This window comes from Protomyctophum parallelum, assembly GCF_964188405.1.
Source record: "Protomyctophum parallelum genome assembly, chromosome: 15".
Taxonomy (NCBI): domain Eukaryota; kingdom Metazoa; phylum Chordata; class Actinopteri; order Myctophiformes; family Myctophidae; genus Protomyctophum; species Protomyctophum parallelum.
In genome coordinates, this window is record NC_139710.1 from 9,342,168 (window position 1) to 9,368,284 (window position 26,117).

The window sequence follows — 26,117 nt, forward strand, 5'->3', positions numbered from 1 at the left end:
ATGACCCCAGAGATCATTGCAATGCCCCCATTTAGGATGAATGAACACACACACACACACACACACACACACACACACACACACACACACACACTTGACCTTAGGAAGACTTGACCAACTGGCAGCTGGTGACCATTTTGAAAAAATGGCTGCTGCCACACCAAATGTTTGATGGCGTATACAATGCATAGACCAAAAAGCAGATTTTTCCCACCATAAAAAACAAACAACGGCAAATATTGAACCCAAGTGATTTAATCAACATGTAGGTACTAAAGAATTATTTACAAGTAAAAAAGCAGCTTTGTTGCCAAGATATTTAACATTACAGTTGATGTAAAGCCCAGTTATTACATTCAAATTGATTTGAACAACAAATGTTGAATATCCATCTCCACATTTTTCATACCCATGTTGTTTCTAGTCTGTCATGGCAAGAGTAGTCCATGTGTTTGCACTCTCTTGAGGTGCTACAGCAGCTTTGGTCAATACAAACAAGAGTAAAGGCAAGGCACAATGTGATCTGGTTCAACGCTCCCTGAGCTGTGCTCCAAGGACCATTCATGCCGTTCCCATTTTTCCTCATGTAACAATGATCAGTGCCCTTAACATCAGCTCAAATTGTTCACAACGAAACCAAGCTGTGTCCTGAAATATCCGTTTGGCCATTCACATTGATGCAGGTCTCCCTCCAAAAAAAGAGATCTTTGATCTCAATGGGACAAACCTGGTTAAATGGAGGGGGGGAAAGGTACATCCTTCTTGCTTACTGGAACCACCCACAACACAGCTCTGGATAATACAGGTATGCATGATTTCTACGTGTACTTGTTATCCCAGAATAAAGAGTGTGCTTCTGAGAGAATAAGGGGTCCACAAATTGCATGGACCCTGCTCCAGTGTATCCACCAGTAGATGTACAAGACAGAGTTTTGGACTAGACAAGATGGATCATTCCAAACTCTGTTAGCAGTGCAATGACAAGAAAGACAGCATAAAAGATGATAAGGAAGATCCCGTAGGTCCGACCCAAATGGAACCGACACAGTGGAACAATAACAAAGGAAAGGACTAACGATAAACCCAGAGAACCTGCAAGAATCCATGTCAGCAAACCCTCTGGTTCCAACTGCAGAAGAGAAAACAACATAAACATAAAACAGGTGCATGATGTGATGTCTACTCATTTAGTGTTCAACACAGTTTAATCAGTCACAAGTAGCTACAACTTGTTTTTCCATTTCCATTTGCTCGATTCTGTTGTAGACATGAGTCACAAAATAATACAGATTAGGAGTGCGATGGGACAATACCTGTACTTCAGAATGGCTCGTAAACATCTGCCTTAGACAGCCCAGTCCCACACCAAACAGCATATCTGATGGAAGCAGTCAAGGTTGACAGTAATATAACACATGTTTGTGTACAACATGTACATATATTTCACAACGATTTCACACTAAAGGATACTGAAGATGATGCCTCCGAAGCAGGCAGATATTGCCATTCTTGGGTAACCGTGACGTGCAATGGTGATATCAGAAAAAAAATCTGAAAAGACATTTAATACCAAACAGTAGGTCATCAGTTGAGTTAATTATAATTCCAGATATGCTTTCTTCACAGGGTCTGGTAAAGGTGTGCACTGTGCATGCCTTCTAGGGATGGGACCATATGAAAATGACATGTCACGATTATTGTGTCACAATGCATGACACTATGCAGCACAAATTAACACAAATTAACAATATCGCGATAATCAAAATATGCTTAAAACTTAAAATTACACTTTTGATAACCACTTGAACCCCCAGCATCTCTCGTGTGTGTAGAGTGAAATAAGAGCGCATCAACTGTGCTCTTTACAGGTCCATTTTCTCTTTAAATCTTTATCCCACGATTTTGTAACCCAGTTTTCTTTTCACCCAGTGCCAATTATCTAATGTAATACTGGGCGCTACACTTCCTCTGCCAACCAGGGGGGGCAGCGGACTGACCTCATGCCTCCTTCTATGCATGAGGAGTCCAAGCTGCTTCTTTTCACCTGACGGGAATTTCCCTGGCCGGACGTAGCGCGTGGAAGGGACACGTTATTCCGACCAGTTCCTTTCCCCTCCATCAGGCGCCCCGGCTGGCCAGGGGGAGGTAGTTTTAGAGACCAGGATTACGGCATGTTTTTGTGAGGGTATCTACCCTAGGGGACACATGGAGAACATGCAAACTCCACACAGAAAGGCCCTATCGCCAACCCCCGCCTCGGGTATGGGCACTGATGACGCAGAGGAGGGAACACGCCGCCAGTGCCCACAGTGTCCCCAGCGGGAATCAAACCCAGGACCTTCTAGCTGTGAGGCGACAGCACTACCAACTGTGCCACCGTGCCCCTACAGGTCCATTTTATCAAGTAGGATTTAAGTGTTAGTGGTACTGAATTTGCAGCTCAAAAAGCGACATGTCACAATAAATTAAAACATTAAAATAGCGTTTTAATAATAATAATTATTAATAATTATTATTATTATTGTCCCTTCGTTAATCTTACCTCCTATGCTGTTGCCCCAGGCCAGCAGGGTGAGTCCCAGCACAGTGTTACTGAGTCTCAGCACCATGCCCAGCATGTGGAGAAGGCTGACCACCTCTGATGCTGCTGCGCTGATCAATATGGCACTCACCACAAAACCCAAAAGAGCAAACAGCTAGAAAAACAGCACAGGACAAGCATGTCATACTGACTGAGCACTATAGAGCTTCGCAGTCCCGCCCCCTTTCATGACAACGCCAGGCCCAGGAAATAGTTCCCAATGCATTTTTCCCATAGACATTTCGAAACTTATTTATTTAAAGACCTTATAAGCGTCGTACAAAGCCAACTCTTGTCGTGACGAATCATGACAACAAACACAATATTTTGGACAAAACAAATAATTACAAAGAAGAATAACAACAAAAATGTTGTAACCTGCCGTTGTTTTCTACTTTCTAATTCTTTGTTTGGCCCAAAACATTGTGTTTATTGTCAGGATTTGTCCGCCGCGTAAGCGTCTTTAAATAAATACTTTCTGAAAAGTCTATGAGGAAAATGAACAGGGATTTCTTTTCCGGGTCCCTCGAGGGGGCGGGACTGTGACGCTCTATAAACACAGTATAGAAGAATTTACTACTACTAGAGAAGTTTCTACTTTCTACAGGAAACCAAGGGGAGACATGCAAGATATAATGGGCCTCGGACTCGAACCAGGTCCTGGCATTTCACAAGGAGTGTGTGGCTAGAGCAATAACTGACTGGACCACCAGGCAACCCTCACCAGGCTGAGGGGTAGAATTATCTTGTCGTTTCGCTTGACGAAAATGAATCAAACTTGTATTTTTGAAAATCACTTATTTCTGTCAAGCAGCGATCATCAAAAGACAATAGAAATATTTGTTTTGTTATGCTTAACCAGATACTACAGGCTTTATGAGACCTTTATCCACCTCCAAAGCCCACGTTACTTACTGGGTGATATGTGGGAGGACAGTCATTGGTGGTGGTACAGAAAATGATGGCAGAGAGGAACATGCCCAGTAGAAGAATCAGGAGCCAGAGGGGAAACTGTCCTTGGATCATATATTTAGAATCTAGAGACAAAGCAAGAGGATGAGGAAGAGCAAGATATTAAGGATGGTTAATATAGGATAGGTGTGATTTTCACCTCTGACTTTCCTAGTTTCTAGGACATGGCTCCTTCAGAGGTGAGCCATCTGTCTGTGTGTTTTCTTGTGTATACTGCCAGTAGGCCACATAAGTACAACTACTATTTATACTTTTTGAAATAATTTACTTTAATTTGAACCCCTTTTTGTGTTTTAAACATGTTATAATTTAGCTATTGAAAAATAGAAGATCTACAAGCTCATAGCGCGCCACCGAGTGGAGTCGAGCTTGTAGGTCTGCTATTTTTGAAAAATCGAAGAACCACTGACATAGAAACATAGCTTTTTCAGAAAAATGTCATTTTCAAACAGACATTTTTAGAATCTGATCTCAGGTCAAAATGGGTTAAGGCAGTTCAGCTATATCAGTACAGCGGAGAAAGATGAAATTTGACACAGATTATGAGCAGGATTCACACCAATAACAATAATAATTATATGTGCTACATTAATTATGCATCTGTTCCATTTCGGTGTTTCTGCGTGTCAATGAAACATATCTACAATTAGTGTCATCATACCACCAGCTTTGTTTACTCATCTATGGCATGTGAAATTGTCACTGTGAAACTTTGTGACATACTGGCTCACAGCAGAGCACATGAGAGTTAAGGGCTATGGTAGGTCTTTCCATTTCTCTTTGCCAGGGAGGTAATAACACTTAACAGTGAACTTACATAATCCAGACTGGAAAGTGAGCACACACACCATCGGAGTGGTGATCAGATGGAGGCAGTTTAACGGCCGTCTCCAGTTCCTGTCTTCTTTATCAGGATCGACGACAGGGACACACAACAGAAGTAGAACCTCCAGTGGAATCTGGTGGATGGAGGGCACGGTTATAGCTTAACCGTTCACATAACACAATGACAGATGTACAGTCAATTTTCAGTTACATTAACTTTGTATTTCGCTGTGCAATATCAAATTAGGGCCCTTCCGTTTTTCTTTTTGGAACACAGATACAATGATATTAATGGATTTCCACTGCCTGGTCTGGCTGTGATAACTGTAACCTGGCATCACAGCTTTCTGTAGTATTCAGGCATATCAGTAGAGATCAGTAGTGAGTCCGACCATAACAAACTCATCATATTGTTCACCTGACATCGAACTGCTCTCTGTAAATCTGAGACCTAGATATCTCCCCCGTGAATTTGGCCAGCTGAACATTGTTCTGGTTCACATCCCCCTCTGGCAATGACACCCAACAGAGGCTATCTCTGTGGGCAGTCATCGCACTCCCTGGTCTTAATATGTGGCTATGACAGCCGTCAGCTCAAAAAGACTCTCCCCACATACCGGCAAAATGTTAACTGTGCACCAGAGGAAATGAAACAATCAACCTCTGTTATGGTAACGTGAAGAACGCATATAGGGCATAAGAAATTAAGTACAACTGATGATTACAAAGAGGGAGCTGTCTAAAGGCAGGTGCAGCAATTGAAATAAGGAGGCTAGTGAGACTGTATGACTTGTAGTGACTGGAAAACGTTCACAGTTTACAGTGCAAGTGCAAGGATGCATCATCGGTGGACACCCTGGTTCACGCTCTGTAGGACTGTCCTGTAATTGAGAGTTATTGGAAACAAATTCATAATTGTATCTTAAAAATGACAAAGGTTGATTTTCCCTTCTGCCCTAGGCTTTACATACTGGGTGACCCAAAGCAGGTTGCTCACTGTGATTATGTCGATTTCATCCTCACGGCTATCATGATTGGTAGACAGGTGCTGATAAGGGGTTGGAAAGCGTCAGGGACTCGCTCGTTTCATGACTAGTTTGTGGAGTTAGGCAAGGTTGCAGCATACGAAGAAATGGCAAATAGGAGGTCCGACAGACTGGATAAATATATACGGAAATGGGGAGGATACATAATGCATATTGCTGTCAGAGATCCCATTGTGGTGTGAGCGCAACATCCCTTTCTCTTTTATTTTCCTTGAATACAGTGTAAATTAATATTACCCAGGTTCAATGGCATTGTCTTCATTTCTTTTTCCTTTTTTATTGTATGGTATTGTATTGTATTGTCTGTATTGTATTATCTTTTCTGTAAAGGTTTCATGTGTAATGTATTTATTATTTTCTTGTCTAGTTTTGTTTCATTTGTTGTCTTAATTGTTTGTATGATTATTTTATGTACATTCTCAGTTATTCCCTTGTAACTAAACTGAAAAAGCAATAAACATCACAATATGTCAATATGACAGGCAATATGAAACGTGACAATATGACACAATATGAAACATGACAATATGTCAATATGTCAACATGACAATAAGTCAATGTGTGTGTGTGTGTGTGTGTGTGTGTTTGTGTGTGTCTATGCCACCATATGAGACTAAGGTCACATTCATACCAGAGACCTTTGCTGCGATTAAAACGAATCCTGCTGCGCATTGGCAGAAAGTGCGCTTCGTTTGGCAGGTGTGAAGGCTCATTCGAATCCTAATGCGCAGCAAATAACCGCATTTTACTCCGCCCAAAAACGTGGGTTTCGCTTCGCTTCGAATCGCACTTGACTACGATTCGGTGCAGGTGTGAATGCAATCCGCAGTAAATAAAGGAAATGAAGCAAACATAATGTGGCGGGTGAGGAGCTGAACACAGTTGGAGACAGAGAATGCATATTTTACGCAGCGCAAAGATGTCCCGTTACTGTGGATAGACGTGGTCGAATAAGGAGACTGAAGCCCTGATCGAAATGAGGACGTGTACATTAATCAATTGCTTAAGAAAACACATAAAAACACTGCAGTGTATTATAGCCTACATAATATTCTGTCTGTCTGTCTGTCTGTCTGTGCGTGCCGTAAACATGGAGTGCTGTCACTGTGTGGGACTGGGGAGTTATATCAGTGCGCTCATGCAGCGCTGTGCTGCATGCCCAAAAGAACAGTGTGTGGCGGCTGCGTGCGTAGAGAGAGAGAGAGGGGGGGGGGGTGGGGTCCCAGACGGCACGACACATGCACGTTATGAGTGTAATTTTATCACCATAGATTTCACTGTGTAGGCTATAGTTAATGAATGGAACACATTGATAAAGTTCCCCCCTGCTGCGTTTCCAATTGCTGCGAATGACAGTGTGAAGGCAAACCGCAGCCAATTAAATATGCAAGAATCCCAATTTCCCCGCCCATACGGATCTGAGTCTACCGAAGTATTAGGTGAGAATCTGACCTAAGCCTAGTCCTGAGCACCGTCGTGTGAACGAATATGGCTGTCAGAAACGCTGCTGAGTGACATTCTTAATTGTTGTATCATGATTCCAAACATGTGTCGTAGGCTTGTGATTGTAACATAACTGCACCCATAATGTTTGTCCCCTTGTATGCATTTTTCTTTTAAAGTGTGGACCAAATAAAATAATTCAAATGTGTCCGTCCGTCTGTTACCAGCTAATCTCCGGCACCGTTAACCCGGTCGATGCCAAATTTTGCACACACACTCCCTGGATGCCAACGATGAACGGCCTGTTATAGCGCCACCAGGAGGCCGACTTTTGAAAAACTTTTTTTTTATATTACCCCCCCAGATTCTGTTCAAAAATCACACAAATCGTTACACACTATCTCTATAGTCATGCGATCAAGACGGATCTGTCCGATATTTCATATTCCATCCTAATTGGCTATAACATTGGCTTCAAGGTTTGCAGGATTTGCCCGTTTTGAACAAAAAACCTCAAATCATGAACGCAGCGTGCAATTTACATGAAATCTTTCACAGACTTTCCTACATTGGCCTGTTATAGCACCACCAACAGGTGGATTTTTGCTAAACACATTTTTGGAACATAATGCCTCAAATCATCCAATTGCCATCCAAGGCGTAAGAAGACATAGTACCCTTTTCACATTGGCCTATTATAGCGCCACCAGGAGGCCACAACCTGACCTGCCCTGGTGGAGACCTGTGCCCGAGGGGGCACTTTTTAACGGACCAAGAAGTCACGAAGTGACTTTGGTCACTTGTTGTTTGTGTGGTTTATTTTCTTCTTCTCCCGCCAAAAATAGCAGTTCTGACTGAACCGTGCAGTCGGTTTTCGTGAAACGCGGGAATCTGGTAGAGTGCCATGCCAAACGGTGACTATGCGAAGCTCATGACCATTGGCCAAAGGGTGTCACTAAAGCACCCAATTGAAAATGCAAACTTTGAACGTGCATAGCTCATGAACCGTTTGACCGTTGGCAATGGCACTTTGATACACATACTGTATGTGTCTCCTCATGCCGAACAAATTTCATGTTCTGACTTTTGACCTTTAGATCACACGCAATTTTGAATTATATGAAAAACAGTTAAAATGTATCTCCTCCCAGGATCTTTGATCAAAATGCACAAAAACGTCTAAATGTGAACTTTGGACCCATCTGTCCCTAATACATACATGCAGCGTCATATGCTTATGTCACTTCACAGTATAGTAGAGGGTCATGCCAAATAGCACTGAAAGCAGTCTTACTCCAATTGGCCAAAGGGGGGCGCTATAGCATTTTTTTTTTAAATGAAACCTTTGAACAGTCTCATGCTGTTAGGCCAAAATTCATGGCACTTGTTTCCACATGTTCCTTGACTCATGGGGAACACATATGTCACTTTGACAAGTAAGCTCCGCCCTCTGATTTTCAGCCATTTTGAGTAGTTTGACATTGATATTTTTTTCTGCCTGGATTTTTTAGCAATTTGCGTGAAACGTCCTACACACAAGCTATGGACCAAAATGAGGACACACATACTTGTTACCAAAACACTGAATGATGTTACTGTTTAAAATGTAGTAACTGATTGTCTCCGTGTAGCTCAGTCAGTAGAGCTCTTGCCTTCGGACCACAAGGTTGTGTGTTCAAATCTGGGTACAGACAACTCAGCTCGTCAGTCTTATTTGTGCATATTGTTCTTATTGCGTATTTGGGTTCTTTCTTGGCCCCACCTTATCGCTGCTTGCAGCTATATTTCGAATTAATTTTTGCACCTGCCTGCACCGGGCCATTATTTGGTTACAGTTCCTGTCGAGCATGTTTTTAGTGCAAAATTAAAAAGGTATGATAAACATAAATAGCAGGCAACGTCATTTAACTTTTCTTAAAAATGACAGTAGGCTGACAGGAAATGGGGGAGTGACATGCAGTAAAGGCCGTCAGGATCGGGAGTCGAACCCGTGGAACAGACTGCCATGATGTAATTATACCGGTAGTTATTTGGTAGCACAGCTGTGTAAAGTATAAACATTTTTAAAGGCTGTCATATACTCTTAATATATTCTTTCAAATAAGGTTTGGCCTTAGAGATCAAAAATATATTGTCAGTTTTTTTAATGAATACATTTTCAACTATTTGAATAAAGGTTGTAAACTTCAGTGAAATTAACTGCTGGGATCATCCCTAATTGAAGCCACCACGGCTCGCTACGGACACAACCTGTCGGTAAAAATAAAATAATTCCCATAACTTTTGATTGGGTGGGCAGGACGCACCCTATAACTGGCCTTGATGAAGATTACGGCTGAACGATACGGACTACCAAAATTCTGCCGGTGGTATTTTAATCGTATAGGCCCGGAGATAATGTGTGCCGATTTTTGTGAGATTTTGGACAAAATCTGTAGGAGGAGCAAAAAGTGTGTTTTGGAGAAAATTCTAAATGGCGGAAAATCTATCCTGACGGAAATGGGCCTATATGGGGAAATGCGTCATCACCATAGACTGTAAATAAATATGGACAAAGCGTTCGCCGAGTCTGATATGGACGTAAGATGAAGCCAGTCAGTCCTTGAATTGTAAATCGCCATCTTTCTAGATCCGTTTGGGCCCAGCTGGCCATTGGCTGGCCCAGACAACGAGGCGGGACTTCCCCCCTTCTTCTTCCTTGGTTTTTAATTTGACTCGAACGGGGGGTGGCTCCCGATCATAGACTGTAACGGTAGCCACGCCCCTCAGGACATACGCGACTTTATGGTCATTCTTTTAATAAATGGGACCATCATTTTCCAAAAAGAATATTATGACATGAGAAATGAGACTTTAAACTAGTGACTGGAAGCAGAAAGTATTCATGACCATGTTTATTAAGGTAATACAGTCTAGGTGAAGTTGGGCCCAAATACATGGACCTCTATGGGGTAAGCCAAACATAAAGTGGGCTGTTATAGCACCACCGTGAGGCCGACTGATAACAAGTTATTTTAGTAATATTATGAACCTACCCTAGAGGAAAAAATACTTGAAAGTGCTTTTTCACATTTTCCCATTCATGTCAATGGGAGGAGTAGGCAACTCCAGTGTAAACTAGAACTGCAGAGCGCGTAACGTAAGTACTTTTGACCGCTGTAAACTGTCAAATCTCAGTATCTCTGTGAAGGAACGTTTGAAATGTCTAATTATCAGGTGTAACTATTTGCTAACTACCTACTTTATGCATGTAAACACCTAGTATTATTAAGTATGGTTCAAGTTTCTATCTATATAAGAAATACAGTTTTATCAATTTAGAAATATTCTGGATTTTAGTTTTTCAAAGAAAAATAAATCATTGATATGTGATGAAAAAAAGGTATATAAACTGAATTTAAATATGTTATCACGTATACAGTATAATTATTTTATTATTTATTGTAAATTGTCAATTGTTTTAAATGTATTTCATCTTGGACTATAGTGATATTAATACTAAATCATGATCAGAGTAATATGTGTCTCTAACTTCAATTTATGTAATAATACTTTCACATTAGTTAAAATATACATGATCTAAAATACTTACCGTAATCTGTAGTTGGATTTGTATTTAATTGTTTAAAGCCTAATCTTGACATGAAGGTCTTTATACTTCTACCTTTCTCACTATATTGGTCTTCATTGAAATCTCCTATTATCATAATTGCAGAATTGAGCCTGATACGGCAGTGGTGCCAGATTACATACATGTATACACAGGAGCATTACCTTTAATCCTCCCAACACTAAAACATATCGTCATTACGTCACCATCGAAAACCAATTACACTCTGGCATTGGGTCCTTTAATCCACATATTTCTTACGTCATCATTACATATACATATACTATATATATATATATATGTATATGTAATTTAATTTGTAACTTGATTAGCAGTATACTGTGGTTACTTTGCGCCAAAAACCGTCCCAGCCAACCCGACACTTTTGATGCGTATGCAAATAAAACAGCAAATTGTGCCTGATTTGCTGGGACCAGATTACATACATGACCATATGTCTTACGTCATCATTGAGAGCTAGTCATACATATACTATGTATATGTCATTTGTAAGTTGATTAGCGGTATACTGTGGTTACTTTTCGCCAAAAACCGTCCCAGCCAACCCGCCACTTTTGATGCGTATGCAAATAAAACAGCAAATTGTGCCTGATTTGCTGGGACCAGATTACATACATGACCATATTTCTTACGTCATCATTGAGAGCTAGTCATACATATACTATATATATATATGTAATTTGTAAGTTGATTAGCGGTATACTGTGGTTACTTTGCGCCAAGAACCGTCCCAGCCAACCCGCCACTTTTGATGCGTATGCAAATAAAACAGCAAATTGTGCCTGATTTGCTGGGACCAGATTACATACATGACCATATTTCTTACGTCATCATTGAGAGCTAGTCATACATATACTATATATATGTAATTTGTAAGTTGATTAGCGGTATACTGTGGTTACTTTGCGCCAAAAACCGTCCCAGCCAACCCGCCACTTTTGATTCGTATGCAAATAAAACAGCAAATTGTGCCTGATTTGCTGGGACCAGGTTACATACATGTATACACAGGAACATTACCTTTAATCCTCCCAACACTAAAACATATCGTCATTACGTCACAATCGAAGACCAATTACACTCTGGCATTGGGTCCTTTAATCCACATATTTCTTACGTCATCATTGAGAGCTAGTTATACATACACACCATGTACTCTGGTCCCAGCAAATCAGGCACAATTTGCCATTTTATTTTACAAATTACATATATATAGTATATGTATGACTAGCTCTCAATGATGACGTAAGAAACATGGTCATGTATGTAATCTGGTCCCAGCAAATCAGGCACAATTTGCTGTTTTATTTGCATACGCATCAAAAGTGGCGGGTTGGCTGGGACGGTGCATACGGACCGGGCGAAACTATTACTTGCGCGCTCTGCTTGCGCAAGTAATAAAGTGTTATAATTACAATAGTATGGTTGCTCACACTAATTATGTCTGTACTAGTACAAAGTATTTCCTCCCGCAGCATCACACGCAAACACTCAGCGTCACCTGATATTCACAAACCTTCATGACTTTAATGACTTTCCAGGACCAGGGCTTCCTCCTCCACTTCATGTTGTCCACCGGGTTGAGGGAGCTCAGCAGAATCTGACTGGTTGACTCAGAGTACGGGAGGAGAGGCCTATATTCTGCATCTGAAATGCATACGTGCAAGGAAATAGCACTGAGTAACTACAGTCCTGTCACTCTGGTGAATAATATATTAACTTACATTGTGGTGTTATAGCAGTGCTGTATTATCCCCATAGAAATTTATCTTACTTGTATAAACCTTGTTTTAATTACATATGTCATTACAGTGTGGTGTGGCCTGCCACGCCAACATTTAACCACAGGAACCTTAGCGTCCATATTCTAGGCATAATAGGTCAACGTTTGGAGAAAAAAAGCAAATCTACAAGCTCACAACGTGATATGATCAGCCGTTTTTGACGATGAGATTTGGTGTAGAGGGGGAAAAAGGAGGTAGCTCTACCCCCATTGTGCCAGACTCTCAGGCTCTCCTGAGAGATCCTTGGTCACAGTAATGGTTAACTGCAAATACTTGTATGAGCATGTGACTCTTGATAAATGTATAGAACAGTAATTTCCATTCAACAGCAATGCTGTGCTTTTGACTGTGTCAACTACAGAAGAGGAAGTAATCAATTCATACTCCTCCTTGATGCTTTGATCCATATGAGGCTCCTAGAAACTAAGCTCACGGCTTCTATGAACTCATAAATACAGACCTACAAGCTCCAAACGCATCATGTTGTAATGCCTTGTAATGATCTGTTTTAAATATATATATATTTCTGCCTTTATTTGATAGTGTACAGCTGACAGGAAATGGGGGGGAGAGATGGGGAGTGACACGCAGCAAAGGTCGTCAGGATCGGGAGTCAAACCCGCGACACGATTAGCAGCCTAGGTGCCCGGACCGCTAGGCCAGATCTGTTATTTTTGAAAACTTTTGCCAATTTCAAAAACAAGTTCAAAACAGGGAAGACTGGTTGTTGAAATCGGGACACAATGGCTATAATACTTTTATAAGATATGTGGTTCTTACCATATTCCTGCTGGATGTTCCCATTACCCATATAGGGGACCTCATTATCAGAGTCTGATGACTGGATCTCTAAAAAAAAGAAAATAAATGGTGTTATGAATTTATTGTCACCTCTTCTCCTTGTGTGTGTGGAATGTCTGGAGGAAGTGAAGAAGGGGTCCCCGACCCTCTGCACATAGCAGGCTTGTCTCACACATACATACAGGCTGGCCACAGTGTGTGTGTGTGTGTGTGTGTGTGTGTGTGTGTGTGTGTGTGTGTGTGTGTGTGTCACCTGGCGCCTGCGTCACCACAGTTGCAGTTGCGTTGACATATTGTTTTTGTCGGTTGTAGATGTATGCACTGACGATAACAGTTAATACATAAACCACGTAGAGGCCCAGGTATCCTACAGCAAGAAAGTACAACATTCCGGTCTTCAAACCAAAGCCGACACAATGCTTTGTCAACAATGATGGGTCATGCTATGTGTGTGTGTGTGTCTGTATGTACATACCCACTGTCTCTCCCATTGATATGGTTCCTCTATAGAGGATGACAAATGTCCAAAACACTGCTGCCATGTAGAAGATGATATCACGCAGGAAGGGGCGTGATGCCACAGTGAACGGCTTGACCAAGGACACGCTCCCTGCGACTACAGTGGTAACGAATATACCAGCTCCTACACACAGACAGGGACGAGACAGAGTCAAATAGGACACAAAGGACATACAGTATGCTAAACACTTTGAACCTGGCATCCCTGTTTTTGGCAAAAAATAGCACATCTCTAGCATTTTGCGGTGTTGTAAGTGTGTATGTGTCTCGTTGCGTACCAAACAGTGCCCCAACAGCCAGTCCAGCAGTATGTGGACGGGAAAAAGCCGCCATGGCACTGAAGATGTCTGGAGCTCCATTTCCAAATGCCAGAAATGTCACCCCCTCAGCAGCCATACCAGTCAAGCAAAATGCACAAATTATGGTAATCAGAAAAAGACTCCAATCATGACTGCTATTGAGAAGTAATATGAGAAGTTCTCACGGACAGAGGAACTATAATGGTCAGTCAACAATTAAACTGCACTACACTCCCTTAAGGGGAACTGATACCGTAACCAGAATAGGCGGGAAGTACTGCATCATAAAGGAATGGTTGTTTTTTCATAAGCACAAAAAGGATACAGCCACGTTGTGAGTGAGTCGCAGGGAAGTGGAGATAGCCGAGAGATTGGGACAGAAACTGTAGAGAAACATCAAATGAGTAACTGAAATACTGTACACCCTTGAAGTTACACATTCAAAAATTAACACTGAAGATTCTACTGTGCAGCAACACAAGTAAATGAATAGCATTCAGCAGTTGAAAACATTCTCATATTTAGTGTGTACAAATAAAATGAATTACTCAACACTGAGAAGTTTACTGTACAGAGTATGTTCATGGTATACTAGGCTTGCAGATTAATATCACACAGGAAGGGGCATAGGACCACAATGGAAACAATTCCCCAGGACATTTTGGTGTTATCCTTTCAGCCCAAAAGTATGACTGTATCTTGTGCCGTTTGCATTTCCATCTAATAAAGTATTTATGGCTGGGACTTTAACTGATTAATTTAGATTACAGAAAGAATAAAACGATTAATAAATGTACGTATTTTAATCACGCTTAGTTTTTGCATCACAGAACCTTTCTCACTGGATGAGTTTCAGGCCAACCAACAGACAACAATACAGTGCACGTAATGGGAGAAAAAATGCTTCTCATGATGATTCATTAATTAAATACAAAGCTCTGGTTAATTCGATATTTTCTTTTTTTTGTATCGAGTCCCAGCCCTACAAGTATTCAATCAATCAATAATGATTTTGTACTGTACAGTATGTGTGTCTCCTTTTGTGGGAATATCATAGGCATTCTTACAACTCAAGTAGTTTGATGAAAACAACAAAATACTTTCACTGCAGTCATGTGATCCGTCTCCAATCTCCATGTGATGATTACAAAGCAGGCAAGCAGCCCTAGTAAAGATTACGTTCAGCTTTTGGCTGGTGTGTGCTTGCACGAGAGTAGCCCTGGAACATGACTGCCATGATGATTATCATGACAGTCATGCAGTAACTTTGCCCTGTTTTTTGCGCTCACTGCATTTACAAGATTTCCGTATATATAAACATTCAGATTTCAAATATAAAGTACTCACAAAGTGTCCCACGGGTGTTAGTTAGTTGCAGCGCCAGCGATTAGAATTGCTGCGTCCCGCGTTGTTTAATAAAAAGCATTTATGTCCGAGCTCCCCGGCTACTTTTTTCAAACGGGGTTCGTTTGGGAAATCCACAGTTGCACACCGGGAGCGCACTCGCCTATTAGTCTGTATTGGCAGGGCGGTCAGCCTACCTATATCGAACACACCGAGTGCCACCCTCCTCCCGACCGATAGGGGCGCGTAGTTGAAAGCCAATGGCAAAATAACACCTCGGATAAAAATGCTTTTTATTAAACAACGTGGGATGCAGAAATTCTAATCGCTGGCGCTGCTACTAACTAACACCCGTGGGACACTTTGTGAGTACTTTATATTTGAAATGCGAATGTTTATATATTTTAATTATTTGTAAATGTAGCGTTCGCAAAAACCAGGGTGAAGTTACGTCATGACTCTCGTGTGAATACGAGAGTCATGTTCCAGGGCTAGCATGAGAGCAATAAAGAGAGAGCGGGTGTCACTGGACCACAATATGTAATCAATGGGAATGGAATATTGCATTAGGCTGTCCCTTTGGGTATATACTCTGCAGATGTACAGCATGCACTCACACAGAAACCCAACTACAAGTACAACTAATCATGGCTGGATATTTAACAATTACAGCAACAAAAGAGATGCTTACAACTTAGATGCAGTGAGTCCCAGGATAATGAACAGGAAGAGGAGCCACATAACCTGCAAGGAGGGTGTGGAAGATAAAGAAGGTCAGACACTTTCGTTCTCTGTTCTCTTCAGCAAGTTTCATTTATGTACTAGAAAACAAGAACTGAGATTTATAAGCACTCACTGCCACTCAGGTGTTGTATCTGAAATAGGATCCAAGGCTAAGGCTAAGGCAATTTTTTTTTTTTTTTTTTTTGTAAAATATTATTTTTATGCCTTTATTGATAGGTAGCCAATAGTACTGTGACAGGAAATGGTGAGAGATGGGGGATGACATGCAGCAAAGGTCGTCGGGATCGGGACTCGAACCCGCAACACACCACACAAATCAATTTAACCGGTGCTGGACAAGAAATACGTACAACGGAAATGAAGAGATGTCTGCACACTGTAGCTCACACGGGTTGAAATTATAGGTTTTAAATGATTTCCCTAGAAGCTACAGTGATATGTGATTCTTTGTGTACACTTGAATGTCAAGCCCAGATTTAATTCCACAGCCTGTTTGTTGCATTCAAGGAATTTGAGCAAGTTATTTTGACATTAAGTGAGTTGAATTAATACATTCACTCACAACTTCATTAGTCAGCAAGTGAGCACATGACTGGAACCCAGTAAGGAAATATATGGCTGACCGCAGTCGTTTTCTGCTGTGTACTCAAGAGTAATTCATTGTCATGGATAATCAACTGCTATATAACAGGAATGTGTACCCACCCAAGAACATGCCCTCTCACTCACTCACTCACACTCTCACTCTCACTCACACACACACACACACACACACACACACACACACACACACACACACACACACACACACACACTTACACAAAGAGTGATGGTGAGAGGTGTGAGGTCAGGGCGAAGCAGGCAAAAGGCCAGTTTAAGGTAGTTGATGAAACCATCTTCCATATAGCAGTCTGGCGTGGTTTTCACAAACGTACAGCGTTCTGTAGCATTGATGTTCATTACAAGGTCACACTGAGAATATAAGTAAAATGCACGCACGCGCGCGCGCGCACACACACACACACACACACACACACACACACACACACACACACACACACACACACGTTATTTGACCAGATAGGCAGGTACGTGTGTAGTAATGTAATGTATTAGTAACAAATTAAGGTAATTGCACATTTCACAATAATAAATAAACACAAGTGGCACAAGTTGAACTTCTGGTGGGGACATGTCTACCACCCCACGTGACAACTCTGAAAAAACACTTGACAACCTGCCAGGGGCTTGCGCAAGGTTATTATAAACAAAACTAATATGCACCTAAGGCAATTAAGCATACATCAGTAAATGCGTCAATTCAATTTGGACGGGCAATGTAACAAGTCTAATTTAATTTCTCACTAACCTCATCCGTCGTTCCTTGAGCCATCACTGTGCGCCTGTCTGCGGTGCTCCAAACTAGTCTGATACCAGAACGTTTTGTAAGAACATGGATCATGTTACTGTCACTGTCAGTGGAGCCTGACGACACATGATGTTGATGACACAAAAACACCAGCAAAACGCAGAGTAAAACCAATGAAGTCATAATTCGCTTCATCCGGGAGCCACTTCCATTCCCTTTAAATAAAGAACAGCTGCACTACTACTCCAGGCGAAATATGTCTCTGTGTTCAATCTGCGTGTGCTCCATTTTATATTGAATGTAACTATACGAGTCGTGTGTTGTAGCCTAGCCTGCTTCTCTGAAACTCGTCTTTATAAACAAACGTCCGTGTACATTATGTACACAAACGTAGCCTGCTTCATTGAAACCCCGCCTGCTTCACCCCCTAGACTTGACGGCTGACGTTGCACCACTTCCAGAGCTCGGTCCCGCCCCCTGTCTCCTTTGCACCTTAGCAATTATTAGAACAAGAGAACATAGGCCTACTTCTTGGTTGGTTGATGGTTCATAATATGGCAAGCAACTATAATGATGCGTGAATTGAATACACAGTCAGGACCAAATAAGCAGGGCTTTTTGTGTTGTCCTTTTAGCACCATTGTATAATCGTAGTCGTACCACTGTACTATTTGCAAACTGCAAGTATTAAATCAATCAAAGTCAAAGTCAAAGTTTATTGTGCTATTACAGAGGCAAACAAAAAGGTCAGGGTATCGTCATAATATAATTTATAGAATATATCTTTACCAGTGTCCTTCGATGTAAGAGTCAAAATCACACAAGAATAACCATTTATATACAAACTCAGTGATGTAAATAGGTTTACAGTGAGTCCCACTTCAACAACGTTAGGAGTCATATTTTGCCATTTTTACAAATTGCAGCATTTAACTACAATTTCATTTGATATGGTAATATGCATGTAGAAAACAGAAGAAGAAATTATTATTATAACTAAAGCTAGCAAAATAAACTACAATAAAAAACAGTACAGTAGTACAGTAGGAGTAGTGTACCCCGTGGATGCAGAGGTTTTTGTTTTATTGGGTCCCTTAACTATAAACTGCGCTTTGGGATGCAAAATGCACCGTATTTTATTCTCTGCAAACTACTTGCCGAAATAAGAGCAGTTAGAAGTTTATGTAAAGGTCTGCAAATATTTAACTAGAAAAAGTGGTCTCCACCAGGGCAGGTCAGGTTGTGGCCTCCTGGTGGCACTATAATAGGCCAATGTGAAAAGGGTGCCATTTCTTCTTATGCCTTGGATGGCAATTGGATGATTTGAGGCATTATGTTCCAAAAATGTGTTTTGCAGGCCGTTGGGGCAGAGGGCATCCAGGGAGTGTGTGTGCAAAATTTGGCATTGACCGGATTAACATTCTGGAGATTAGCTGGTAACAGACGGATGCACACACCCACACTCCCACACTCCCACACACACACACACACACACACACACACACACACACACACACACACACACACACACACACACACACACACACACACACACACACACACACACACACACACACACACACACACACACACACACACACACACACACAGACGGAGTGCAAAACATACTCTCTCCCCATGCCTTCGGCCTGGTGGAGACAAATATTAACAATGCACTCGGAGTGTAGACCTCTCCCATAAAAGTTTTTCTCAGTTTTCTCATTTTTGGCCTGATGTTGGTGCTATGCTGTAGTCGAAAAGTTCCTCACAGCCACAGGGTCATACATTCTTCATCATGGAAGCATGAATGTACATATTGTACACAGCAATCTTAATAGCTTATTCAGAGAAGGGCAACCTCAATCTAACCCTCTCGTTGTTACACTAAAGATCCAAAAGATCCAAAAGATAACATTTTCTACAAAGCTACAGTATGAAAGGGTCTTGGATGGATGTTCATTCTAGAGTTGGTCGCTCATATACCAACGCAGCATCTTGTGAAGGAGTCTTGGCATTGTACCAGTTTCTGACCTCGTTGGTCACCACTGGACATAAGTCCTGCTCACACCACCTGAAATAGCAATTCAATTCATTAGCTGAGTTGTAAAAGTTGTAAAAATATATGCACATCCCACAGTTTATACGGTGCTGGACCCAAAAAATGATCAAATGAAGAAAATGTTAATGTCTGCACACAATATAATTCTATGCTTTCTCAACTTGTGAAATGTTGTTTCATTAGGTTGAAATAAAGAGGACAGGGAGCAGAATTATATCGTGTGCTGACATTCCATTTTTTCTTCATAAGAATAAAATAAGTTTCATTTTAAAGATGGAGTGCCACCATTTTTTCACTTTTTCATGTGTCTATGAGGTGACAGTACTTCATTAGACACCCTGGAGTCATTTTTATGTGCAATGGTGTATTAACTTTGTATTTAGGGTTTCTTCCTGGAGGCTGAACCCTTGACAGTCAAACGGGCCAATGAAATAAACAGTAATATAGTGACATCACACTATCCGCAAACCAGCCATACTTAATTAACTGGTGCATGGGCGTGTCCACATAAAAGCATGATTTTAACAAATACTGTACACTTTTTGGAAAAAGTTCTTCCTCCTTATATTATAATAATACCTGATGATCATGTTTTAGGATGGAAAAAAATCGTGGCACTCCATCTTTAAGAAATTCAATGAATGAATTATGTCTTTGTACCTGAGAGCAGCATAAGTATCAGATGGAGATGCTCCTTTCCAAGAGGCATGGTCTATGAGCAGAGCACCTGAAATGAACAGTGGTGAAAAAAGTATCAATACTGCAATGTAGAAACATTCTGTTGCAGCAAGTAAAAGTCCGGAATTCAAAATTTACTTGAGTAAAAGTACAAAAGTATTGATATAAAAATGTAAAGTTCCAAAAGTAAAAAGTACTCATTATGCAGAATGTGTACTTTTCTTTTGAATATAGCAGATCTACAAGCTCACAATTTGTCACAATGCATTATGAGGTTGTAGATTGGCTATTTTCATTTAATTATTGTATAGTAATCAAAATCTACAAAGTAACTAAAGTTTTCAAATAATTGTAGTGGAGAAAAAGTACAATATTTGTCTCTGAGAGTGAGATGTAATGGAGTAGAAGTATTGAAAGTAAAAAATACCTCAAAATTGTACTTAAATACAGTACTTGAGTACAAGTACTAAGTTACTTTCCACCAATGGGAATGAAGATACAGCAAGTTTTTAAAGGAATGTATAACACATGTTCTGCTTGTTCGTGTAAATACCCATGTATATGCGTGCCAGGCTGTATGCCAGATCTCTAGCTGCCAGCTCTAGGTAACTGGGGGGTCTGGTTGCTGCAGCCTGTACAAAGTTCCCCAGTCCAGAAAGGGCGCCATCTACTGCTTTAATGGCTGGGGCCAGGGATGGAACACCAGAAGCTGCTCCTAGTAGGGACTACAAAACAGCCGCATATTAAATGCCTGTGCCAGTCAAAGAGTAGTATAGGTCATTATAATTGTTGTTTTCTTTATTGCGGACCTTGGTGTGGGTGAAATAGGCCTGAAGAACCAGTCCTGAACTACGAGCAATGCAGCGCAGCACATCCAGAGACAAAACATTTGTGGTTCCTTCCCATATACTCAACACCTGACAGAGGTAGAGAGAGAGACTTCATGAAAACTTAATACAAGTTATTTTTATTGCATCTTAAAGCAGTATATTCGTTGCAATATTCAAGCATTATTTTATGTTTCGTGGCACATTCTGGGATTTTCCTACCCTTTCATATGGAAAGTCACAGGCATGGAGAGCAGCAAGTGAAGACCATAGACAAGTGCAACCGCAATCGGACAAGCATTAAAAAGAGGAGCTTGGGTGGATGCATGTGATGCTTTTTGTTCTCGCTCTGGATTGCCTAAATTGGAAATTGTAATTGAGGTGAATCTAACAAGAGCTTGCAGGTGGGTATGCGTGAATGGGCAAGATGAAGCAATGTTAAACATTAAGTTAAAGATCTTCAATCCACAAAGTGAAAAGCCAACGATAGACTGAGCATTAGCTGACAGCTAAGTCAGCTAAGTCAACTGATGAGGCAGACTGGCGGGAATCAGCTGAGCATCAACTGATGAGGACGGGGCTTGCCAGAACTAACTCTATTTATGTTCTACTTATGTAAAAAACTAAAATGGATCCCCCTATATAAACAGGAGGCGTGTTTAAACATAAATAAACATCATTCTCCCCTACAGTGCATCACCTCACCTGAGCATCCCTAAGAATTCCAGGTAATCCTGTGTCCTCAATGTAGCCCTGACCACCAAAGCTCTCCAAACCCTCTGAAACCACAGCAACTGCCTGACAATGGACACAGAGAGAAAATAAGGGGAAATCAGTACTACTACAGCAATCTGTGATGCATCGTGAGCTTGTAGATTGTCTACTTTCGATATTCGCTGTATGATGATGTATAACTTCATTGTATGTTTGTATGACTTCTTTGCACCTGTTTCCCAGTGTAGAGCTTGACCACAGGTGTGAGCAGGCGCAGAAGGTGTGTGTCTAGCTGGGATGCCAGGCCAGCTTCTTCTCGGCCCAAAAGACGACACACGTCCATCACAAACAGAAATGCCCCACGGGTCTCTACCTACAGGAGAGGTAGAACGATTGGAAAGGTGAGTTTGTACATAGACAACATGTAAAATCCCTCTGTTCTTTGGTCTGTTGTGATTTCATGGCTCATCGTCTGTGTTTTGTTCTTAAATCTGCTGCAGTTAAGGCAAATTACTGTACATTTAGGACAAGTAAGACGTGCGAACGCAGCTCGTAAATTGCAATAACAACAATTAGAATAAAATACATACTTTTTTAAAGTTCTCTCCTTTTATTTTTGTATAAGTAAAGTTTTGTGTGCGTGTGTGTTTTGTGTGTGATACAGCTGCGGCCTCTGGTGGCGGGCGGGTGGTGTTACAGACACACACACACACACACACACACACACACACACACACACACACACACACACACACACACAGACAGACATGTTCTTGCGTTCGCAACTATCCAGAATCGGGATTGACATCCGACCAGAAATCAGGTATTGGTCAATATCTACTACTAATGCCAGCATACCTCCATTCTAGCAAGGGTCTGCATGTGGAGTGTGTGGTCTGCAAGGAACTTCCCAAAGGCAGTGCGACGAGTGGCATAATCACGAGCCAAATGGACCACCCTGAGAGACATGATTGCATGTTTAATCAGCTGAAATCTTAGCAACTCCAGAACAGTGGGTACACACACACACACACACACACACACACACACACACACACACACACACACACACAGTAGTAGTAGTATAGCCAGTTTGGACATAACACCTTCTCATGGCTGCTGCTGCAGAGATGCTATTGTGGATTCTGGTCACAGTCAACATGTTAGCTATGGAGGCCACACCTCTCCCTTCATCAGACAACTGTACATTAAGGAGAGGGAATGAAGATGAGATTCTTCGTTAGTATACACAGTATTAATTTATCCACAATGTTGATTAAGGAAGTACAAGAACTGCAACGCAATGTTGTGACTGCTGTCTTGTAAGCATGTGACAATAAAACCCCTGAACCTTGCATTTATGTATATACTTCATAAGCCAAAAATAATTGCACTAACATAGAGATGATTGATGACATTAAATTTACCCTGTGTGCTGGCAGGCCATCGAGTAGTAACTCAGCAGTGGGCATCTGTCTGGTGCCCAGTTTGTCTTTTAGCCTCTGGACCTCTATTCCCTTTAACTTCCCTACCTCGTCTCGGCTCACCTCTGCATAGAAGAGAGACAACCCCCTGCTGCCCTGAAACATGAATACGCACTGTCTTTGATGGGAAAGCAAACAGTAATTAGAATGGTGCACTCAGTATAGCGCAAAGATTGTCATGCGCGCACGCACGCACGCGCGCGCGCACACACACACACACACACACACACACACACACAAAAGCATTTGAGGGGTAAGGAGCTGAGGTTTGAGTAGTGAGTGGTACCGGTGTAGTTGCCCCCTCTCCATCTTGGACTCTGGCCAGTGTGAGAGTCATGTCTGCATCTGTAGCAGAGGTGAACCATTTGAAGCCATGTAGTTTGTACGAACCATCTCCTTGAGGCACAGCCACTGTCTCCGTACCACTGGCTAGATATGCGGACAGGGGGAGAAGGCAAGAAATGCCAAGATTACTGGATTCTGGACCGATTAGGCAACAGACAGTGTAGGTAGGATAAATGATAGTGTTATCACTGACCAACGTCTGATCCTCCTTTTCGTTCAGTCATCCATTGTCCAGATGTCCAGAAACGTTCAGGGTCACGAGACGTCAAACGACTATAGGCTTCATCTACTGGCCATGACACACCTAGACACTACAAACACACAGTGATCACTATGAAATCATGCTGAAACCCTCAATTATTTCAAAGTATAATATTGAAACTAGAGATACTTAACTGTAATCATTGGATTGTTGTGAGAAGTATATTGTGTTTCTTCTGACCTACCTGGATGACTTTGGCAGCTCCATCGGTCATGGCCAGAGGACATGTGTAGAGACCAGAGGAAGGCGAGTACAAATACAGCTTACTCATTTGGTATACACGGCTGAAACAAACATACACACCCACACATACACAACCAGTTTGACTATGTTAGTTATAGTATGTATTTGTTGTTTCTCAACTGTATGTAGTAGGGTCGCGAATACAAGCGGCCAAAATCTCCATTAGAGATAGGGTGAGAAGTTCAGTCACATGAGAGAGACTCGGAGTAGAACCGCTGCTCCTTCGCCTGGAAAGGAGCCAGCTGAGGTGGTTCGGGCATCTGATTAGGATGCCTATCAGGCGCCTCCCTAGGGAGGTCCTCGATGCACGTCCCACTGGGAGGAGACCCCGGGGCAGACCAAGGCGCAGTTGGAGGAAACACATCGACTCACTGGCCTTGGAACGTCTCGGAATCCCCCAGGAGGAAGTCACTAATGTTACTCTGGAGAGGGAAGTCTGGAGCACTCTGGTGGAGCTGTTCCCCCCGCGACCCGACTACGGATAAGCGGTTGAAGATGGATGGATGGATGGATGGATGTAGTAGGGCAGTATGCTATTAGAATGAGTGATGGGAGTGTTGTTGGTCAAATACAAAAAAAGAAGGCAGTGGATATTCAGCAGAATTCGTAAAGGAAACGATATTAAGCCATCAGGCGCTAAGCTATAATTATTTGTTTGGTTGGGCGGCCCCCAAGTAAACATTATGGGAAGAGTCCCCTCACCTCCATTCACCAAAGGTCTTCTCATAGCCAATGGCAACCAGACCCTCCTGTGCAGACAGGTCTTTCATCCGTTTCCAAGCAGGAGAAGTGATGATGTGATCTACTCTGCCACCCCAGGGGTCAAAGTGTTCCAGCCGTGGAGGAGTGACCTCACATTCCCGACCCCACCCATCCACCTCACTTGCCAGCTTCATTCCAAAAGCATGCAAGTCTGAGAACACTGCCTGTGTGATACACACGGACACACAGATTATTTAAGACGATGTAGAAATGCCTTCATTGATCAGAAATAATCAGAAGTAGTAGTCTACATTTTAACTCATGCCCCTCACCTCCTCCTGTTCCTGGGGCAGATTTCTTATCAGATATCCTCTCAGTAGGGCATCTTCTAGAAAAGGATTCTTCAGCACTGGCTTGACTTGGAAGAATGGTCCTATCCTGGCTTTAGCGAATAATGGATGGCCATCTGCCTCCCATAGTTTGTCTTCATGAGACCTTCTGCCATGTTGAACTGCGCTGCTTGATCTGTTGTGCCGGACCCTCCAAACCGAGCGGTAACAGCTTGCACCTCTGTGGCAGTTGAGTGCTGGACACGCTGACATTGCTCAGGGAAACTGAGAATCCATGATAGAAACCTTAGTTGTCATGACATGTTTAGTTCGGCGCATTATAGCGTAAACATGCTAAACAACAATCCCTTACAATATTTATATTTTATGTTGTAGGACAAAGTATTGCTGTAGTTGTTCCAAAGTATTGTAGAACTAGTAATGTAATCTCTAGTAGACGAATAATTATAAATCCAGCCTTGTGATCACAAAATTGTGTCAAAGTTCATGTCGCGGTGCTCAATGGCGTTCTTTCCAAACACGCACGCACACCAATGGCAACATTTTGATGTTGATGAACATGGTATGGTATAATGGTAATACATTTATTTGGGATAATATTGCCACATAAATACGTTTGAACTGTTATTCTTTGCACACTTACGAAACTACGTTTCACAATTGCCAATTTATGACAGCTTTAAAGACAACTGTTCATTTCTCAACTACAAATCAATGTTATACTTATGTTATTAAGTAGTTGCTACTTACTACTATAGTAACGAAAGAATATTGGGAGACATTTAAAAACCTGCCTTACCGTATCGACGGCTCCGTTTCCTTTCTCTTCAAAGCTAAAATCTTGCCTTCAAAATAAAAGACACTAATATGTATTTGGAACCTCAATTTGGACCTGGGATGAGTAGCCTAGTTTCACTGGCGTTTGTTTATTAGGAGCGTGTGTACGCGCGTGCGCGATATATATAATACGCACACACACACGACACGTACGGTATCTAGATAGGCGTATATACCGGTGTGTATACAGTATATATAATTACTGCAACACAATTTAGGCATTTAGCAGACGCTCTTAATCCAGAGCGATTTACATTA

The 26,117-nt window shown here is 41.7% G+C and overlaps 2 protein-coding genes across 3 annotated transcripts; both read right to left on the reverse strand.

The window, feature by feature from the left end:
* Nucleotides 1–245: 245 nt before the first annotated feature.
* slc8b1 (solute carrier family 8 member B1) lies at nt 246–17,751 on the reverse strand. Of its 2 annotated transcripts, XM_083783954.1 has the most exons (15): nt 17,359–17,751; nt 16,809–16,961; nt 15,937–15,989; nt 14,227–14,284; nt 13,881–13,986; nt 13,559–13,726; nt 13,337–13,450; nt 13,063–13,131; nt 12,015–12,145; nt 4,371–4,512; nt 3,497–3,618; nt 2,543–2,696; nt 1,471–1,551; nt 1,314–1,378; nt 246–1,129 (listed from the first exon to the last, which is right to left on the reverse strand). In XM_083783954.1, the coding sequence occupies exons 1-15, from the start codon at nt 17,551–17,553 to the stop codon at nt 938–940; spliced, it is 1,803 nt and encodes a 600-aa protein (XP_083640080.1). In that variant the 5' UTR covers nt 17,554–17,751; the 3' UTR covers nt 246–937. The 2 variants fall into 2 exon arrangements, with proteins under 2 accessions (XP_083640080.1, XP_083640081.1); XM_083783955.1 differs by lacking the exon at nt 16,809–16,961.
* Nucleotides 17,752–18,528: 777 nt separating this feature from the next.
* On the reverse strand, nt 18,529–25,931 carry LOC310872096 (acyl-CoA dehydrogenase family member 11). The gene is made up of 15 exons (XM_083783807.1): nt 25,822–25,931; nt 25,005–25,286; nt 24,673–24,896; nt 23,912–24,011; nt 23,659–23,776; nt 23,407–23,549; nt 23,064–23,216; nt 22,743–22,837; nt 22,495–22,594; nt 21,869–22,009; nt 21,628–21,720; nt 20,905–21,012; nt 20,649–20,820; nt 20,078–20,144; nt 18,529–19,429 (listed from the first exon to the last, which is right to left on the reverse strand). The coding sequence occupies exons 2-15, from the start codon at nt 25,272–25,274 to the stop codon at nt 19,315–19,317; spliced, it is 1,899 nt and encodes a 632-aa protein (XP_083639933.1). The 5' UTR covers nt 25,275–25,286; nt 25,822–25,931; the 3' UTR covers nt 18,529–19,314.
* Nucleotides 25,932–26,117: the final 186 nt, after the last annotated feature.